Here is a 17,790-nt window from a genome sequence, read left to right as displayed (position 1 = left end):
CTAAAAAGAAGAGGGATAACAAATTAGTGAATATCAACCACGCCCTGTACATTTCCCCCCAGAAAGTACTAAGCATAAAGTTTAAATACAATGTCAATTTAGTGATTTATGAGAGAAGAATGTACCAAACTGGAACAGTCAAAATTTTTCTTTGCCTCATGATTTTTTATTTTTGGCGTTTGTTATGTTCTTTAATGGATTTGGTTTGGAAGGAGTTTTAGGAATGGGGAGTAAATAGAAGAGAATACATAAAAAGGAATATAACCTGTAACAAAAATAACATTTTAGGTGGGACTTGAAGTTCGTGCAATACGTAATTTGGGGGGAAGTCTTAGGTTTCCAGGTTTATTACGTGTGTGAGAGCAAAGCTGTACTTTACCATTTTCATTTCCAAAAACCAAATATGTCTTAAACTCACACATCTAAACTAATAGGCGTTTTTCTCACTGAACTATTACAAAGAGCCAAAGCATTTGGTTGTTGATGTATATATTTTCCTGAAGTTTTACATGTTTGCTTGTTTGTTTGTTTGTTTGACTAGAGTCCCGTGAAGATAAATCAGATTAGCCTGGATGAGAGTGGAGAGCACATGGGCGTGTGTTCGGAGGATGGCAAGGTATGGCAATGACATGGGCACGTGGAAAACACGATCTGGTTCTGAGGCCTGGGATGGTCTCCAACTCCAGGGGCTTGGAAACACACCCGGCTTACTGTATACCTGCTTTAGGAGAACCTTGATTATTCTTTTTGGGTATTGGACTCTCTTCCGATTGCTCATAATTAAAGTAAAATATATGTCGCACAAATGTGCCTTAGGAAAAGTAATTACAAGAATGTCAATAAAGTAACTAGTATTAAGCTGATTAACAGCTGTGGCAGGGGGACGTGTCACCTTAATCATTACTGCTGTGCCACTTGTACTTCACTGACTAGCCTGCAGTCCCTGCAAGACAAGTAGTTTAATGCCTTTCCGCCATAAATCCACAAAATTGGATTTTGTGGGCATGATTTCTGTGGGCTGGTGGTTTTCATTTTCACACAAGTTATGAATGTTTCTCTTGAATTATAGAATCTTTTGATAAGCAATCATAGTTTATCAGAAGAATAAAGTGTCTTACAATGGCCACATTAAATAAATGTAAAATCAATATATGTACAGTTTTCTAAAAACCTGGCACCCACTTCCTCAACCGAGGACATACATCACTTGTGCAGTGTATAACTAACAATTATCAGTGCTTCTTGCTGATGTTGAGCTGTGACATTTAGTGGTTGTGGTGATTGATTTTCTACTTATAAGAATGTCTTTTTTGTTTTTCAGTCGATGGAAGTCTTTTCTAATGTTGGTTTGCAATGATAAAATTCTGATACACAGTGTATTTAAGCTACTTTTCTAAAATAACAGTTCGAGAAAAGTGCATTAAGAATCATTACACAATCTTACATATTCCTGACTGAAGAGAGCACATTTCCTAATCTGATTTTGTATTTTTACATGATCTAAATTCACTGGGTCATTAAGATGAGTAAATGAAAAACAGTGTGCTCTGTGTAAAAGATTTATACCCATTTGATCTATTAGCAAAAGAAAAATGAAGTCTCTTGACACACAAGAATGCATTTTACATATCTAAGCTTAATGTTGCCCAAAAGGTCCTTTGAAATGGTAGTTGGAACCCTGTGCTTTCCAAAGATCACTGTCAAATTTTACAGTATTTTCTAAAATCCTGAGGTGGACCAGACTGTCAGGAAGGTGAGGGAGGAGCCTGGTACATATGGAAATTGAGAATTATCTGAACAATTGAAACCTTTTAGTATTTATGAATTTGTAAAGGAAGGTCATCTTTATTTATTTATTTTTGTCCTTAAAGGTGAGGAATTTGTTCTGGGCTGACAACCAATTTAGTTGAACTAAATTGTTGGAAGAGAATATTCATTTTTCAAATTGGAAAATAATTTTTACTGAAATAATTTCATCAGTGAATTTTCAGAGCTTTAAATGTTGAATAATTATTATTTGATGTGGCAAAGTGGGATATTTTAATTGTGTCTAGTGTATAATGACCCTCAGATATCACCTGGTATACTTCTTGGCAAATACCTGTTTTCCAATTTAGGCAGATTTTTAACTGCCATATTTTGGTGTAGACCTGTGATACTTTTTGTTTTTGTTTTTGTTTTTTAGATTTTATTTATTCAACAGAGGAAGACACAGGGAGAGAGGGAACACAAGCAGGGGGAGCAGGAGAGGGAGAAACAGTCTTCCCACAGAGCGGGGGACGGGGTGGGGGGGTGCTCCCGTAACCCTGGGATCATGACTTGAGTAGAAGGCAGATGCTTAATGACTGAGCCACCCAGGCACCCCTTGTGGTACATTTTTTAAAACAGTTTTCACATATGTTTATTAGCATTGATAGAACTGAAAATAGATATTTTGGTGCACATAATTTATGTAAGCTAGCAGTATTGGGAAAATGAGTAACTAGTATAGAATGATCTGGCAAAGCAGTCAGTAATGATAAAAACACAAAGATTATTACAAAGATAAACTCCAGATATTTAGATCTAATGCATCTTTAAATGGCTGTTGTGATTTTTCTTTCTTTAGTGTATTAAGACCCCTAGATAATATACGTCACCTTCATACATAAACTAGAATCAATTTAGTGTAGAGTTCAGGGTGGAGATATTTTCTCTTAAAATTTTGGAGGTGTTGCTTCCTTTTGTCTGACCTTTATTTTTGTAAACACGTCTGAGGCCAGCATACTTTTGTTCTTTCACAAAACCTTAAAAAAAAATTTTTTTTTTTAGTCCTGCCTTGGAGCTTAGAGTAATAATAATAACAACAATAAAACAACAATATACAGCCCTTGTAGTTCAGTTTGCTAAGTTATGTCTTGTTCAGGTCTATTTTCATTAATTTTGTCTGGAACACAGTAAGTCCTTTTGATCCATATACTGAAGTATTGTTTTCATTTCAGAAAAGTTTACTTCAGTTCTGATTTTGATTATTGCTTCAATTCCATTTATTTTCATTTCTTCAAAGAAACCCAATAATACTTAGGCTGGAGGCAGTTATGGAGCAGAGGCTAATACTGGCTCTGTATTCCGCCTGCCTGGGCGGGATTTCCGCTGCTTCCTCCACTGGGTCCTGGGCATGCTGGGGGGCTGCCTGGGAACATTGCCAGGTGCTGGGTGTATGGTGAGTGCTCTGGGTTTATGTCAGCCGTTTTCACTGCTCACCATTCACTTCTTAACCCATTGCAAACTGGCCTTTCCTCCGTCCTGCGTTATTGTAGCTAAACTTTCCAAGGAAAGAGGGTGAATGGATAAGCACCATTAACCCTTCTCCTTTCGAAAGTATGTATATTGTTAGGAAAACCTGTCATACTGCATGTGTGACGCACACGTGGGCACACACACCGTATGTGCTTTTCTTTCTCATTTTCTGCTCTTCCTTTCTCTGTAGTTGGGGAGTCTCTTGTTTGTTTCCCTTTGCTGATTTGCCTTTTTCCAGTCTCCATGTTGCCTCATGGAATAGTGTTTTATTCCATCTTGGATGTTTAATTTTCCTGAAGTCTTTCTCTTGCTCCTGGCTCTATTTTCATATCAGCCAGATATATATTTAATTTTAAAAATCTACAACTTCTTGTACTTGTATTTCTTTTTTTTTTTTTAAGATTTTATTTATTTATTTGATGGAGGGAGAGTGAGCGAGCACAAGCAGGGGGAGCTGCAGGCAGAGGGAGAGGGAGAAGCAGGCTTCCCACCAAGCAGGGAGCCCGATGTAGGGCTCCATCCCGGGACTCTGGCATCATGACCTGAGCCGAAGGCAGATGCTCAACCGCCTAGAGCAGCCAGTGTCCCTTTTGTGTGTTAGAGTGCCATGTAGTATAGTCTAAAGGTTAGGAATGGAATCATGCTGCCACATTTTAGCTGTGTGATGTCAGGTACATTATTCCTATCTCTCTGTGCCTCAGTCTGTTTCCTCCTCTATAAATTGGGGATAAAGATGGTACCTGCCTCATTGATTATTAGAAATAAATGAGTTAATATTTATAAATTGTTTGGAGTAGTAGAGGAACAGAAGAAACATCTAGTGATCATCAGGTCATCTTTCGGCTCCAGACTCACAGACATCTTTTCTTAGTGAAGTCACTGAACAGTTTTCCAATTTTCTTTCTTTTCTGGCTACTAGTAAACATTTTTAAAAGTGTGCTTTTTTTGGGGGGCGCCTGGGTGGCTCAGTGGGTTAAGCCGCTGCCTTCAGCTCAGGTCATGATCTCAGGGCCCTGGGATCGAGTCCCGCATCGGGCTCTCTGCTCAGCAGGGAGCCTGCTTCCTGCTTCCCTCCCTCTCTCTCTCTGCCTGCCTCTCCATCTACTTGTGATTTCTCTCTGTCAAATAAATAAATAAAATCTTTAAAAAAAAAAGTGTGCTTTTTTTCCCTCTGAGTCATCGGAATTGTGTTCTGCAATATCATTTTTACTGACCTGTGTGTGTGTTTTGTTGCTTTTTTATCCATTCTAGAACAAGAAGAGAGAGCTCTTTCTGAATCCGGGTTAGCAAACAGAGTCTGCATCTGATTGCTTTTGGCCCTACCTGTTAGCATTTTGGGTGTTGTGGAATCACCTTCTTCTCTCCACACAAGGGCCCTGGGAAATGAGCTTGATTCCCTCTGACCAGAGCTCATCGGTTAAGACAGCTCCCCCAGTGACATGGGAGCCTCTGCTGCTGCTCCTGGGTCTCTGACACTCTTCATGGGTGGAGAAAAGGAAATCCAGGTCTCCTCTGGGAGGGTCTCTTCAGCTCCCACCCCAGATGGAACGGCAGCTTCCATGTTCATTCCTGTTCCTACTTGCCCTTGTTTCTGTTGGAAACTGGGGTTTGAAAGAATGGCTTTTTCGAGGGAAGTACAGCTGGGGAGGTTGTCTGAGCCTCTGGCCACCTCGCTCATGGTTCCTTTCCATCAGATGGGCTACATCGCCCGGTTTTCTGGTTGGCAAATACATAGAACTCCATGCTCACTTGGAGAAGATCTATGCCTTCCTTATTGTTCCATGAGAGCAGGTTTTCTTTACTTCAAGCAGTAAAACATATCACATGCCTTCCATGGCCCTCACATGGCCCTATGGGTCTGGTGTTAATGAGAAATTTGCCAGGACTGCCATAGATTGACTCTAAGGGCTCCTGCTCTGAATTTTCTCTTTATCTTCATTAGGTATTTTTGTGACTAGTTGGGGGAGGTGGTTAGAGGATACCATTTTCAAAAAGACCCCTTCTGTTTTAGCCTTTAATTACAGGTTCTTACCTGGGATGAGATCTTCCTTAAAGCCAGAACTCTCTGAGGCAGACATTCAGCAGATTCCTTTCACAGACGAGTATGATATTCACTGACAAAAATTGCAAAATAAATAAAGAGGGAGGGAGAAGAAATAAATAAAAACTGTTTTGGATTTTATTAGCTATGGTGGTATAACTTACGACCAGCTTGTTTGGCCTGTCACATTAGTGAAATGAACCAAAACAGTGCAGATTTTACAAATCACCCTGGTTGTACCAACCAAGTTTATGAGAGCTGTTTTGTGGAAGTTCTAGTGTTTTCCATACTGATGGAAGAAACAGGAATATTTGAAGAAGAGGTTATTCAGTCAAATGTAGCAGTAGGGTATGAACCCAGAACCAAGAACCTAGTCTGTTCACTTTTCTTTTGATTCCCCCTTATTCTACTATTACATCTCCAATATGGGTTTTTTTTTTTTTTTAATGTGGGTTCATAATTTTTAAAGGGGCACTTATCCCTGGTAATTTGTAATTTACTTTCACCATTCGAATCACAGTCCTAATATTTATCTTCTGTTTACTGATGCCTCAGTCTTTTTCAGAGGGCTTATACTTCCATTTATTTACATCTCATATACTTTTCCCCACCATAAAAATCACATAGCTTTTGTTCTTAAAATCACCTTTACCCTCTTGTAGCCAGAAGAAATCTTATCCTTTGGAATGAATGGTCTGCTTCATTTAGTTTCAGCTTTGATCATAGAGTTGCCTAATACAGAGTCTGACATTCACCTTCCCTTTATTTTGGTAAATATTTGAGGTTTTTGATAAAACATTCAAAAATCCTCTATCATTCCATCATTCCCTTTCTGGTTCCACTTTTCCTACACTTTCTGTAAAAAGATATCTTATTTCCATATTTTAAACTGTCTCATATAACGTTAGTGTGTAAGAGAATAGGGGCTTGGAAAACTCTTCTTGCTTCTTACAACCTTGGCCAAGTCCTTTATTTTTCTGCAGTCTCACCTGGTTAGTAGGCATAATGGTGTTTGCTATCATACCTACCAGTGTTGCTATAAGGACTGCATGAGGCAGGGCAGGATTTTCAGTGCTAGCTACATATAATTAAATATTTAAATATTTATAATTAAGTAAGTTTTAAATAAATTTAATAAATAATTTAAATACATTTTATTTTTTTAAGATTTTATTTATTTGTTCGAGAGAGAGAGAGAGATCATAAGTAGGCAGAGAGGCAGTGTGGGGGAGAAGCAGGCTCCCTGCTGTGCAGAGAGCCTGTTGCTGGGCTCAATCCCAGGACCCTGAGATTGTGACCTGAGCCGAAGGCAGAGGCTTAACCCACTGAGCCACCCAGGCACCCCAATTTAAGCAAATTTTAAATGAATTAAAATACCATTCCATCCCACCAGAACTAGGGTCTGGCCATTAGTATCCAGGGATCACATCAAGAATACCTTCAACAGACCTCCTTGGGGAAAATCATATACCCTCTTTGTTACAGTGTACCATGTGCTGTTGTTGGAACCCAGAAAACATACTTGGCACAGGATGTAAAAAAACAGTAGTCACAAAATGGTTGCCCTTAACAATTTTATCTCTTCATGAATGAATTTGTCTCCAAAAATTGTATCACAAGTAAATTTTCTTCTTCGAACTCGCAAAAATGAACCACTCACAACTTACTAAGATGAAAACAAGAAGAAATCAAAAGTCTGACTAGTTTTATAATTACTTAAAAATTTGAATTTGTAATTAAAACTTTCTCACATAGACCCCACCCTGGATGGCTTCACTAGTGAATTCTTACAAAATTAAGGAAGAAATAATACCCCTCTTCTAGAGACTAGAAGAATTTCCCAAGTGCTGGGAAGTAATTCTAGGTGCCCCTAATATCTCCAAGTATCTGAGAGCCCCTGGAATCTTAAGCTCTGCTGATGAGAGTGAAAATTGATCAAAACCCCTTTGCGAAATGCTTTGGCTGTTTATTAAATGTGAACAGATGCATAGCCTATGACAACAGTTCCACTCCTACTTACGTACTCTTCACAAATGTGTATCTTAGTGTCCCAAAAGATTTGTAAAGAGTGTACATAGCAGCATTATTTATAATAGCCCCAATTTGGAAACAATCCAAATGATCAACAAAAGGCGGACACATGAATTATGGTACATTCATACACTGGAATACTATACAACAATGACAAAGAACCAGCTACTGCTACACGTAACAGTTGGATAAATCTTGTAAGGAAGATGGTGAGTGAAAGAAACCAGTGAAATAATTCATGTTCCTGTGTATAAAAAATTCAGACACCAGTACAGTTCATCTGTGGTGATAGACTTTAGAGTAGTGGCTCATTTGTTAGGTGGACGAAGAATACAAAGAAACACAGAGGCGCTTCTTGGGTTCTAGTTCTTGATCTGGATGGTGTCTGCAGGGATGTGGTTAGGTCATGAAAGTTTATCAAGCTGTGAATTTATGATTTGTACCCTCTGCAATATGTATTATTCCATTTTTAAGTAAACCACTCAGAGATTTAGTATGGATAAAGTAGTCTGGAACAACTTTAAGGTTGTTAGATGGTAAGTAGAAAAAAAAAGAAAGAAACTTAAATCTTAAGTTATACACTCGCACTAGATTCAGTGTAAGATTATAAATGAAGTGCGGTTCACCTAATCTCTTGCCACATTGATCTGCAAGGTTGATTATATATATATGACTCAAAAAAGAAGGACCTTTTTCCTTCAAGGGAAGGAAAAAGTAATTCCTTTAGGGGAGCCTATGGGAAGTTCATAAAAGAATATTAATAACCTATTCGTATCTAGTTCGTTTTTAAAAGCTGGCATCCATTTAATAAAACAAATTTGTGGTGAGTAAAGGGAACTCTATCCATGAGATGCTAATAAAACCTTAATTGCAGTGGAGTACTCTCGCCCTGATAGAATTGTTTTCATTGGATAGTTAATAGAGATCACAGGGGCCTTAGATTATTACATATTCTGCTTTTTTTTTAAAATCAATAGTTTGTATTCTTACTGAATCAGCAGCCTTTGTTGCTGTCAGGGTGAACTGACAGGATCCATTTTACTTTTCAGGTGCAGGTGTTTGGACTGTATTCTGGAGAAGAATTTCATGAGACTTTTGACTGTCCCATTAAAGTAAGTATACAGTCAGTTTTAATTTTTCTAAGGGCTTTCTCAGTGGAGGCAGTAGGGATTACACCACTTTGAGCCCTACCAGTGTTGGATTAATTTGGTCAGTAAGCATCTCTTCAACACTTAAGGAAGCACTAGATACCATTTGATGGCATAAAAGAGCACAGGATGTTTGTTATACGACTGTGCTGTCAGTCTGCCCCAGGAATCTTTTCTTGTAGAGAGTGAGAGGATACGTATACACAGTCTGCGATTAAAGACTCAAAGAGGTACAAGCAATATTAAGGAGTCCAAAGCCGAGAGGAGTTACTTTTAGTTGTCTGTATCAGTGATGGCTTCACAGCGGGAGTGATATTTGGGTGGGCTTTAATAAATGGACAGGGCAGACAGAGAAACTGGCTTCCATGTGGAAGAACAATGTAATATAAACGGAGAGGCCAGAAAGTTCAAATTGTGTTCAGGAAGTGGCAAAAAAAGCCTAGTTTAGATGGCACATAAAACACTGACTTGGCAGGAGAGCCGTACAGGCAAATTGGGGCTGCTTTTGTTTTCAGGCTAAGAAATTTAGGCTCCATGTGGTAGATGAGGAGAAATTATTGAATGTTTAAGAGCAGAGAAGTGACATAAACTGAGCTATGCTTAAGGAAAATGAATATGACGACTATATACAGTATAGATTGGAGGGCTGATAGCTGTGCGGCAGGAAGAGCGGTCTTAGAAAATAGTTATGGTCAGTAAAGTGACGATTAGAGTTGTTGAAGGGAGAGGTCATTCACTGTTTTCACTTGGTTATTCAAACCCTTATTGATCAACAGGTAAAGGAGAGATAGGATCTGATATGTGTTTTCCAAAGGCATCTCCAGCAGCGTGGAGGGTGATTTAAGCAGGAGAGGGACTGCAGGCCGAAGGCAATTTAGGAGGCTAGTGATGTCCTCGAGGCAGGGCATCACAGGACCTCAGTAACAAGAGCATCGGGAGTATTCAAGGGGAAGTCGAAGACGGGAATGTAGAAAGCCGATAGGAGGTCGACTTGACTGCAAGCCATTGTGAAGGGTTGGATGGGGTGAGGGAGAAGGCAGGAGCTGGTTCTTGCTGTGGTGCTGGTACATGGGGATGCCATCAGTTGCAGGAAGGGATGTTTTGAGTCAGGACGTTGCTAATTATGTCTTGAGTTCAGATAACTCGTACATCTGGTGAAAATGGTATGGATGTTTCAGAAACATGAATGTGGAGCTCCGGATAGAGATTGGCCCTAAAAACACAAAGTTGATAACCACAGTTGAATAAGATAAAAACCAGCCCCACCTATTCCAGTTGGTGCCCTCAAATCATTGGAAGGCATCCGGGACAAGGAGATGGCTGGGTACTTTCTCTGGGTTTATTCTATGAATCCTCTCAGTTACAAACATTTGTGGCATCTTGTTGCCTCAGTTGAGCCTAGAGAGGGGATGCCTCCTCAGAGAAACCTCACTCAGCCAGAAACTAGAACTAATTCACTCTCATTGTTTAGCTTTGACCTGGCTTCACAGGAGAGATCTTTTCACAAAAGAGCAAAAACTCAGATGTCCTCAGTTGCAGACTATTACCTGAATAGATTACTTCTTCCCTAGCTATCAGGATAATTTTTAGATTATTGCTTCCTGTCATGTATATAGAATTTTCATTCTGTTCTTTAACTGTAACTCCTAAACCAGTGATGGGTCCTCATTTCCTTGTAGATCATTGCCGTGCACCCGCATTTCGTGAGATCCAGCTGCAAGCAGTTTGTGACTGGAGGAAAGAAGGTAAACGCTTTGTGTCTGCCATTACATAGTGACTTGGGGTGGACGTGGAGGTTCGGTTTGGTTTTTAATTTATCCATAATATTTTTAATGTTTGACTATTCAGAGAAATTTTGAGAAAGACCAGTGTGGTGAAATTGTAAGACCATCATCTTTTGGGGAATCTGAGACCTCAGTGCTTCTCACCTCATGTGTTTCTTTGGAGTAGATACAGAGCAAGAAAAACAGAGCTGTCACTAGAACTAACATCTAGTGCTTTGAAATATCCCTTCCACAAACAAAAAAATAGCATTTAAAAATAATAAAAGAACAATTAAACTCACATTTTTAGCTCTCATTGTAGAAGTCTCTTGCAGGCCTTGATAAAGTTTGGAACAATTATGGCTTTTTTTACTGACCTATTTCTGGCGTGTTTTCATTGTCTTAGTGCTACTTAAAAATTGAGAGGAAAGTAATTCTTTTGTACATTTACATGTTTATGTATCGATACAGTAAATTGTAAAGTTAAAGAATCTTCCTGCTTATAGGATAAGTCAAGTTAATTTTTTTTCTATTTTTATTAACCAGTGATATTTTAAAACCATTTTTATAACAAAAATACTGTTAGTGTACTGGAACGTTGAATATTACTTCATATCCAGTTTGGAACCTGAGTTCCAAACTGAAAATGAGGTGGTCTGTGGTTATTTCTGTAGCAGTGTATGCCTTTCGAATGGCTACTTGGAGGTTCAGCTACCAAATGGTTTTTGAATGTTTTATGGTAGTTATCTGTTGCTTTCCTTTGGTTTGCTGCCTCATAGACTGGTGGGGCAGGAGAGCATACTAGTCATTACTTCGTATTTATCAAACACTGGTTTTAGCTCATTGTGATGGGAGCCCATTGCAGGTGCTATAGATCCCGATTCTGTTCCACAGCATGAAGACCACATTGACCCAGCTCTGATTTCTGGTTGGGAGCCAGGCAGCATCTTCCTTCCTAAAGCCCAGCTTATGGTTATCCTTAAGCCTCATCAGCCTCACTTTAAAAATGTCTGTGTGATCAGTCAGTAGGAATTACAGATTTAATCTAACATTCTCTAGCTTAGATCTGCAGCTGATTCATTACTGGGGGGAAAAAACAAATATAAAACCAACTATCTCACTTGTTTTTGTTGACCTCAGGAAGGAGTAGCTTTAAAATTCCTCTTACTAAAGTATTTATTCATTAAATGCTTTTCTAGTTAAATATTAGGTGAGATACAGCATAAATTCACTCTGCTATAATTTAAATCCTTGCATTTTTGCTTAAGACTGCATGGAGATGAAAATTGCTGAGTGATTTTTGTATGTTTCTGTTTTTAAGTGGCTTAAAAAAATAAACTTTACTATCTCAGTTCAGAAATTATGGAGTGGTTTATTTCGTAGCACTGCCTCAGAGTTTCTCCCTAGGCTCCAGCCTACATTTTGGCTGGGGCTATGGTCATCTGAAGGCTTGACTGGGGCTGAAGAATCTGCTTCAGTTGCCTTTTTTTTTTAATTTTATATCGGAGAACACAAGCAGGGGGAGCAGCAGAGGGAGAGGGAGAAGCAGATTCCTCACTAGACAGGGAGCCCAACACTCCTGATCTAAGCCAAAGGCCTATGCTTAACCAACTGAGCCACCCAGGCACCCTCAGATGCCTTCTTAATAATAATCCCTCATATCCTTAAAATTGATAAATCATTCTGGTTTAAGTATTTTCCTAGTGTAGGGTGCCAGTTCTGTATTCCAGTTTCCAATTTTAGGAGTTAGAAATTTTACAATTGTCCCCTCTTTCTTGAAGGTATTGTGTGAAGAACATGGAACTAATACGACTTGGACTTGATGTCCAAGTGGTGGACTCAGACTCTGAAGGTGGAATTTTTCCGTATTAATTTGCGTTCTTAGTGACCTGGTTATTCTTGAAGTTTAGTAATAGCTCTTGTACTGTGGGGCTACCTGGGGCCTCATCAAGTTTGCCATAGTAGTATTACTACATGGATGTCTTGTCCACCTGCAGGATGCCTGGGTGAACTGTGTCTATTATGTATTCTTCATCCTTCGACTTAGCATTTGATATCATTTACAGACATCTGTAGGAAGGAGAGTGTGGATGTGGCTGTTTGGGCCAGAGCTCAGTGAGTAGATTCATGAGCATTGTGTAGACAACCAAGTAGTCCAAGTGTGGGTGAGCGAATATGGGAAGCATTGGAATTCATATAAAGATAAACATTGCGATAGGCGGTATGGTAAGTAGAAGTACCAAATGCTGAACGGACAAGAATGTCAGGGCTTTGGTTCATCTCTTTGGTTATCATTGACTACTTAATAGTGTGTTTTATGTTCATTGTTTTATGAGAGAGCATTGTGATTTCTCCTTTTTTTCCTATTCAGTTCTTCAGAAATGCATCTGTAAACATTTCTTCTCAAGCACAAAAAGATATTTAATTATGTGTGTATAAGATGAAAGTAAAATAAAAACAATTCAGGTCATCTGGTGAAAGACTCTTTTTTTTTTTTTTCCTAATTTTTTTTTCCAATTTATTTATTTTCAGAAAAACATTATTCATTATTTTTTCACCACACCCAGTGCTCCATGCAAGCCGTGCCCTCTATAATACCCACCAGACTCTTAAAAAATGTTATTAAGTTAGAATTTCTGGATTAAAATAATTTCAAAAAACACACTAAAGGTCTAATGTATTATATAAAGGGCTAAGTATATTGGGATTGATAAAAGTGTTTATGTGTGCTATTTTGATGTGAAGAATCATGATTACATGTCATTGTAAGTGATATAAAATCATTTTTAAGATTTTTTTATTTTCAATTTTTTAAAATTTTGAATAGCTTTATTGATACATAATTTGCTTATCATAAAGTTACCAGTTTAAAGTATACAATTCAGTTGTCAGTTATTTCCAAAGTGGCTGCACTATTTTACATTCCCATTAGCAATATATGGAGGTTTCAGTTTCTCCATATTCTCACAACATTCATTTTTTTAAAGATTTTATTTGGCTGGGAGAGAGAGAGCAAGCGGGGCGGGGGGGCAGAGGGAGAAGCAGACTCCCCCTGCTGCACAGGGAGCCTGATGTGGGGCTCAGTCCCAGGACCCTGGGTTCATGACCATGACCTTCATAGATGCTTAACCAACTGAGCTACCCAGTCACCCCACCAACATTGTTATCTGTCTTTTTGATTATGCCATGTGGGTGTGAAGTAGTATCTCATTGTTTTGATTCTAATGAGTAATGATGTTGAACATCTTTTCATGTGATTCTTGGCCATTTGTATATCTTTGGAGAAATGTCTCTTTCAATTCTTTGCTCATTTTTTGTTTGGGTTATTTGCCTTTCTATTACACACTAATGAAAAGTTATTTAGATATTGTGTATACATGTCCCTTGTCAATATATGATTTACAGATATTTTCTCCCAGTCTATGACCTGTCGTCTCAATTTACTGATGGTATCCTGTGAGGTATCAAGGTATTAGATTTTGATAAAGTCACATTAACCCCCTCCCTTTTTTTTTGACACTTTCCTTTTGGTGTCTTATCTAAGAAATCATTGCTTGATTCAAGGTCATGAAGATTTATGCCTGTGTTTTTTCTAAGAGTTATGTAGTTCTGTTAATTTTAGGTCTAGAATTTTTTTGAGTTAATTTTGTGTATGGTATGAGGAAGAAGTCCAAGCTCATTCTTTTACATATGGATATCCAGTTGCTCCAGCCTCCTTGAAAAAAATTATTCTTTTGCCATTGTCTTGGCTTCTTTGTCAAGTATCAGTTAATCGTAAACATTAGCATTTATTTCTGGACTTCCAGTTTTCTAGATCTGTGTATACTTGTACTTGCACCAATACCCTTTTTAGATTTTAGAGTGACTAGTTTTGCTGTAATTATTTATGGGATGACGAACAAATTAGCTACTCCTAAAACATTTTGATTTTGAGTTATTTCTCTTTAAAAAGCCATCATAATTTCTCTTATCTACATTAGAGACTTAAGAAACTTTGCTATGTAAATGTGTCTTCCATTCAGGGACTTAGAACATGCAAACTATCGACTGATTTCTCTGGATCCATTAAGTGTCTTATATAAATATGTATATATTAAGCAATAAAAAAGCAGTGTTTATTCAATAAACTGTAATGACCACTTTGTATGCAATTAACTAGCTGGAGATTTCCAAAATGTGCACCAGTTTGGTGTGGTTTGCAGAAATCCCCAGAGCAATTTCTTCCTTCTGTGTTTGTATAATGTATACTTTTTTTTTTTTAGATTTTATTTATTTATTTGACAGAGAGATCACAAATGGGCAGAGAGGCAGGCAGAGAGAGAGAGAGGGGAGAAGCAGGCTCCCCACTGAGCAGAGAGCCCAATGTGGGACTTGATCGCAGGACCCTGAGATCATGACCTGAGCCAGAGGCAGAGGCTTAACCCCTGAGCCACCCAGGTGCCCCTGGTGTACACTTTTAAAGATCACTTATGCTGCATGGTTTTGGCATTGGTGTGTTTTGTTTGTTGTGAAATACATTTATTTAGTTGAAAATATTTCAGGAAATATTCCTGATTTCATTAAGGAATGTATCTTTGATTTTAAAAAACTAAGAAAAAGGCTTTGAGAGGGTGACAATAAAAGGGGGGCACTACTGTGAAATGATCATTTTCATTTTGAAAGTGTTGGCAAGTTTTTAGGAGGATCTGCCTTTTTTATAACAAAGTTCTGGCATTTTATATGTTTGAAAAATGAGAAAAACAAAATGACACCGGCCCAGCCGCAGCTCCGATCTTTCCAACTGCAGTTTTCAACTAGCACCATAAAAAGCTGAGCAAGTTTGAAGAGTCCAGCATTTAGCAAATGGTGATAACGTTGTGATAATCATATATTGTAGATATATCAAGACCTCTCTGTTTAGAGCAGATGGTGGATCCTACAGGGAGAAGAGAGAGTAAAAACAAATATCGTGTCACTGAGAGGTTATGACCTTCCGCCTTTGAAAGAGAAATTATTCTAGCCAGATGAAGGTGCAGTATGGAGTAAAGGCATTTTTAACCCTTAAGAACACTGATCTTCCCTAGACTGATGCTAAATCAGTCTTTGAATTATATGTCAACTTCTGTAAACAATGGTGAAAGGAGCACAGAGACTAAGCAGCGAAATGAGGAAAATGGAAGTCCTACAGGGGGATATTTATAAGAAAAAATAAGAGATGTCTAATTTAATATTTTAGTTGTTTGGCTTTATTAAAAATGTGATTTTTGTGAAAACATTTTTTCAAGTCATTGCAACATACAGTTCAGAATAGCCCTGCAAAACAGCAATATAGCAGAAAAAACTCGAGACTACAGTTTGACACATTTGTCATTATTTCCTTTTTAAGGTTCCGGCTTTTTAGGTCTTTAGAGATAGCTCCTTATCCATCAGGGACTAGGCGGAGGAGGTGTAGTTCTGTGTGGCATAAACTTTTATTTTAGGTTTTCAAGGTAACTTCTCAGTAGTTGAATGCCAGAGCTGGATTTATGGACTCCCCTGCTTGACACATGAGCATAAAAAGCTTATTCCAAATTCTGTTTTGTTTCCATGTTGAAGGGAAAAAAAAGAAAGAAAAAGCACATCTCTTGAAAGTGCTATTGGAGAGAGCTTTCAAACGTGTGACCCTATGGATTTTTTTTTAAAGTGTAACCTCTTGTGTGGCAAAAATTCTAATACATGAACATAACAATGAGGTTTCTATTTTAGAAATAAGTCTGCCAAGCAGTTCTCACCTGGATTTTTTTTTTAATTGCTCGGTTTTCTCTGTCAGCAGATAAACTTCCGCTTCCTACAACCTTTACCTTTGAACTCTGAAATACACTTCATAATAGTTGGTTCTACCACTCTGACAAATTATTAAATTGTCACAATGCTGTTTGCAGCCAAGTTCATTTTTAGAAATGAGATAGTCAGCTGTTTGGCGTTGTGGTGGGATAGAATGAGGGGACCTGGCCGCAGGGACAGGTTGCTTTGTAAGCTAGAAAATGTCAGTCAGAGAACAAGAAAGGGTCTGTGTGCATGAAATGAGGAGAAACACTTTGCTGAAGGCTCATGGCAGATTTTTCCCAAAGGACAGAGGTGGTAGCATTAGCTAGCTTCTGTAAGTTTCCAACAGTGATCTGCAAATTCAGAGTACATTCTTTTTTTTTTTTCTCTCTTTCCAGATTGCCTTCTGCATCCTTTCTGGAATGGGATTCAATAGAGTGCCTTTTTGTACTAATATGGATCTTTCTAGAATCCTGACAGCCCAGTGATCCACTAAACATAACATGGAAAGGTGCTTCCTTCCGTGTTTGCTATCTTCTGCTGATGTTGGAGCTAGGATTCTTGGGGCCAAAAGGGATTTGACTATCAGTTATCCTGCTCGGTTTGTTGTCCAGTGAATCTCAGGGGGTGATGTTTCTGCAAATGGTCACATGGCAGCTTTATACGTGCAAACGTTTGTCACGCGTTACTCCGTAGGTAGCTACCAAATTTACATCCAAATTTACAGTTGGATGTTGAGCCATCATACATAAATACCTTCATTTCTTCAAGTACTATGTTATAAATTGTGGTACCATTACTAGAAATTCATTTCATGTTCTACACATACCAAAATTGATTTAAAAAAATTAATAAGAAGTACTACACAAGTATAACCTTCACAAACATTTTTTTAGGTATGTAAAAACCAAATCATGAAATAGCTGTGTCATAAAAGTATATTTTGGCGGTCTTTTTCTGTACCCTACTGAACTTGCTGAAGCTAAAAATAGAAACCCAGTTCTTTTTTTTTTTTTTTAAAGATTTTATTTATGTATTTGACAGACAGAGATCACAAGTAGGCAGAGAGGCAGGCAGAGAGAGAGGAGGAAGCAGGCTCCCTGCTGAGCAGAGAGCCCAATGCGGGGCTCGATCCCAGGACCCTGGGATCATGACCTGAGCCAAAGGCAGAGGCTTTAACCCACTGAGCCACCCAGGCGCCCCAGAAACCCAGTTCTTAAAGTAGAAATCATTTCAGTGTCGATAGGCATTCTTCACTGCTTTCAAAACCAGGTTCACTTGTTTCAAATATTCATTGCTTTTTTGATATCAACATGTCAGATTCCCAGAGTCTTTGAGATGGAGTCATGGAAGCTTTGTTTTCTTCAGGGATCTCTCTTGTTTCATATCCATCAAAAACCTTTTGACAATAGAAGCTTTTTTCTTTCATGAGTTCAGCTCACCTTTCCATACGTCATATTTCCATATTGTTTGCAGCTTCCCCCTAATTCTGACGTCAGTTTGCCATCTGTCTTCCTGGAGCAATCAAACCATCCTTTGCTCCTTACTGAAACTATCTTCCTTTGCGTGCTGAGAGTGCTGTGGTTTTTCTTAAGTATTTTGAGTAGTTAATGACTGTGTAAGAATAATTGCCTGCTTCAGATTGCTCATTGTTTTCTTGTGAGGTTTAATACCTTGACTGTCATGAACACTGAGAGGTGTTGTCTACCTATATAAAAGATGTGTAAATACTGTCATTAACTTT

The 17,790-nt window shown here is 38.4% G+C and overlaps 1 protein-coding gene across 1 annotated transcript in view; it reads left to right on the top strand.

Moving 5' to 3' along the window:
• The window catches only part of VPS41 (VPS41 subunit of HOPS complex), a 179,112-nt gene that overhangs the window by 75,391 nt on the left and 85,931 nt on the right, over nucleotides 1–17,790 (top strand). The window contains exons 5-7 of the mRNA XM_044245645.1: nucleotides 542–616; nucleotides 8,401–8,463; nucleotides 10,179–10,244. Of these exons, the coding sequence (XP_044101580.1) occupies nucleotides 542–616; nucleotides 8,401–8,463; nucleotides 10,179–10,244 (204 nt within the window). The remainder of the gene's footprint in view (nucleotides 1–541; nucleotides 617–8,400; nucleotides 8,464–10,178; nucleotides 10,245–17,790) is intronic.

The sequence above is a fragment of the Neovison vison genome, chromosome 4 (assembly GCF_020171115.1).
Source record: "Neovison vison isolate M4711 chromosome 4, ASM_NN_V1, whole genome shotgun sequence".
NCBI classification, from domain to species: Eukaryota; Metazoa; Chordata; class Mammalia; order Carnivora; family Mustelidae; genus Neogale; species Neogale vison.
This window is presented reverse-complemented; position numbering and strand designations above follow the sequence as displayed.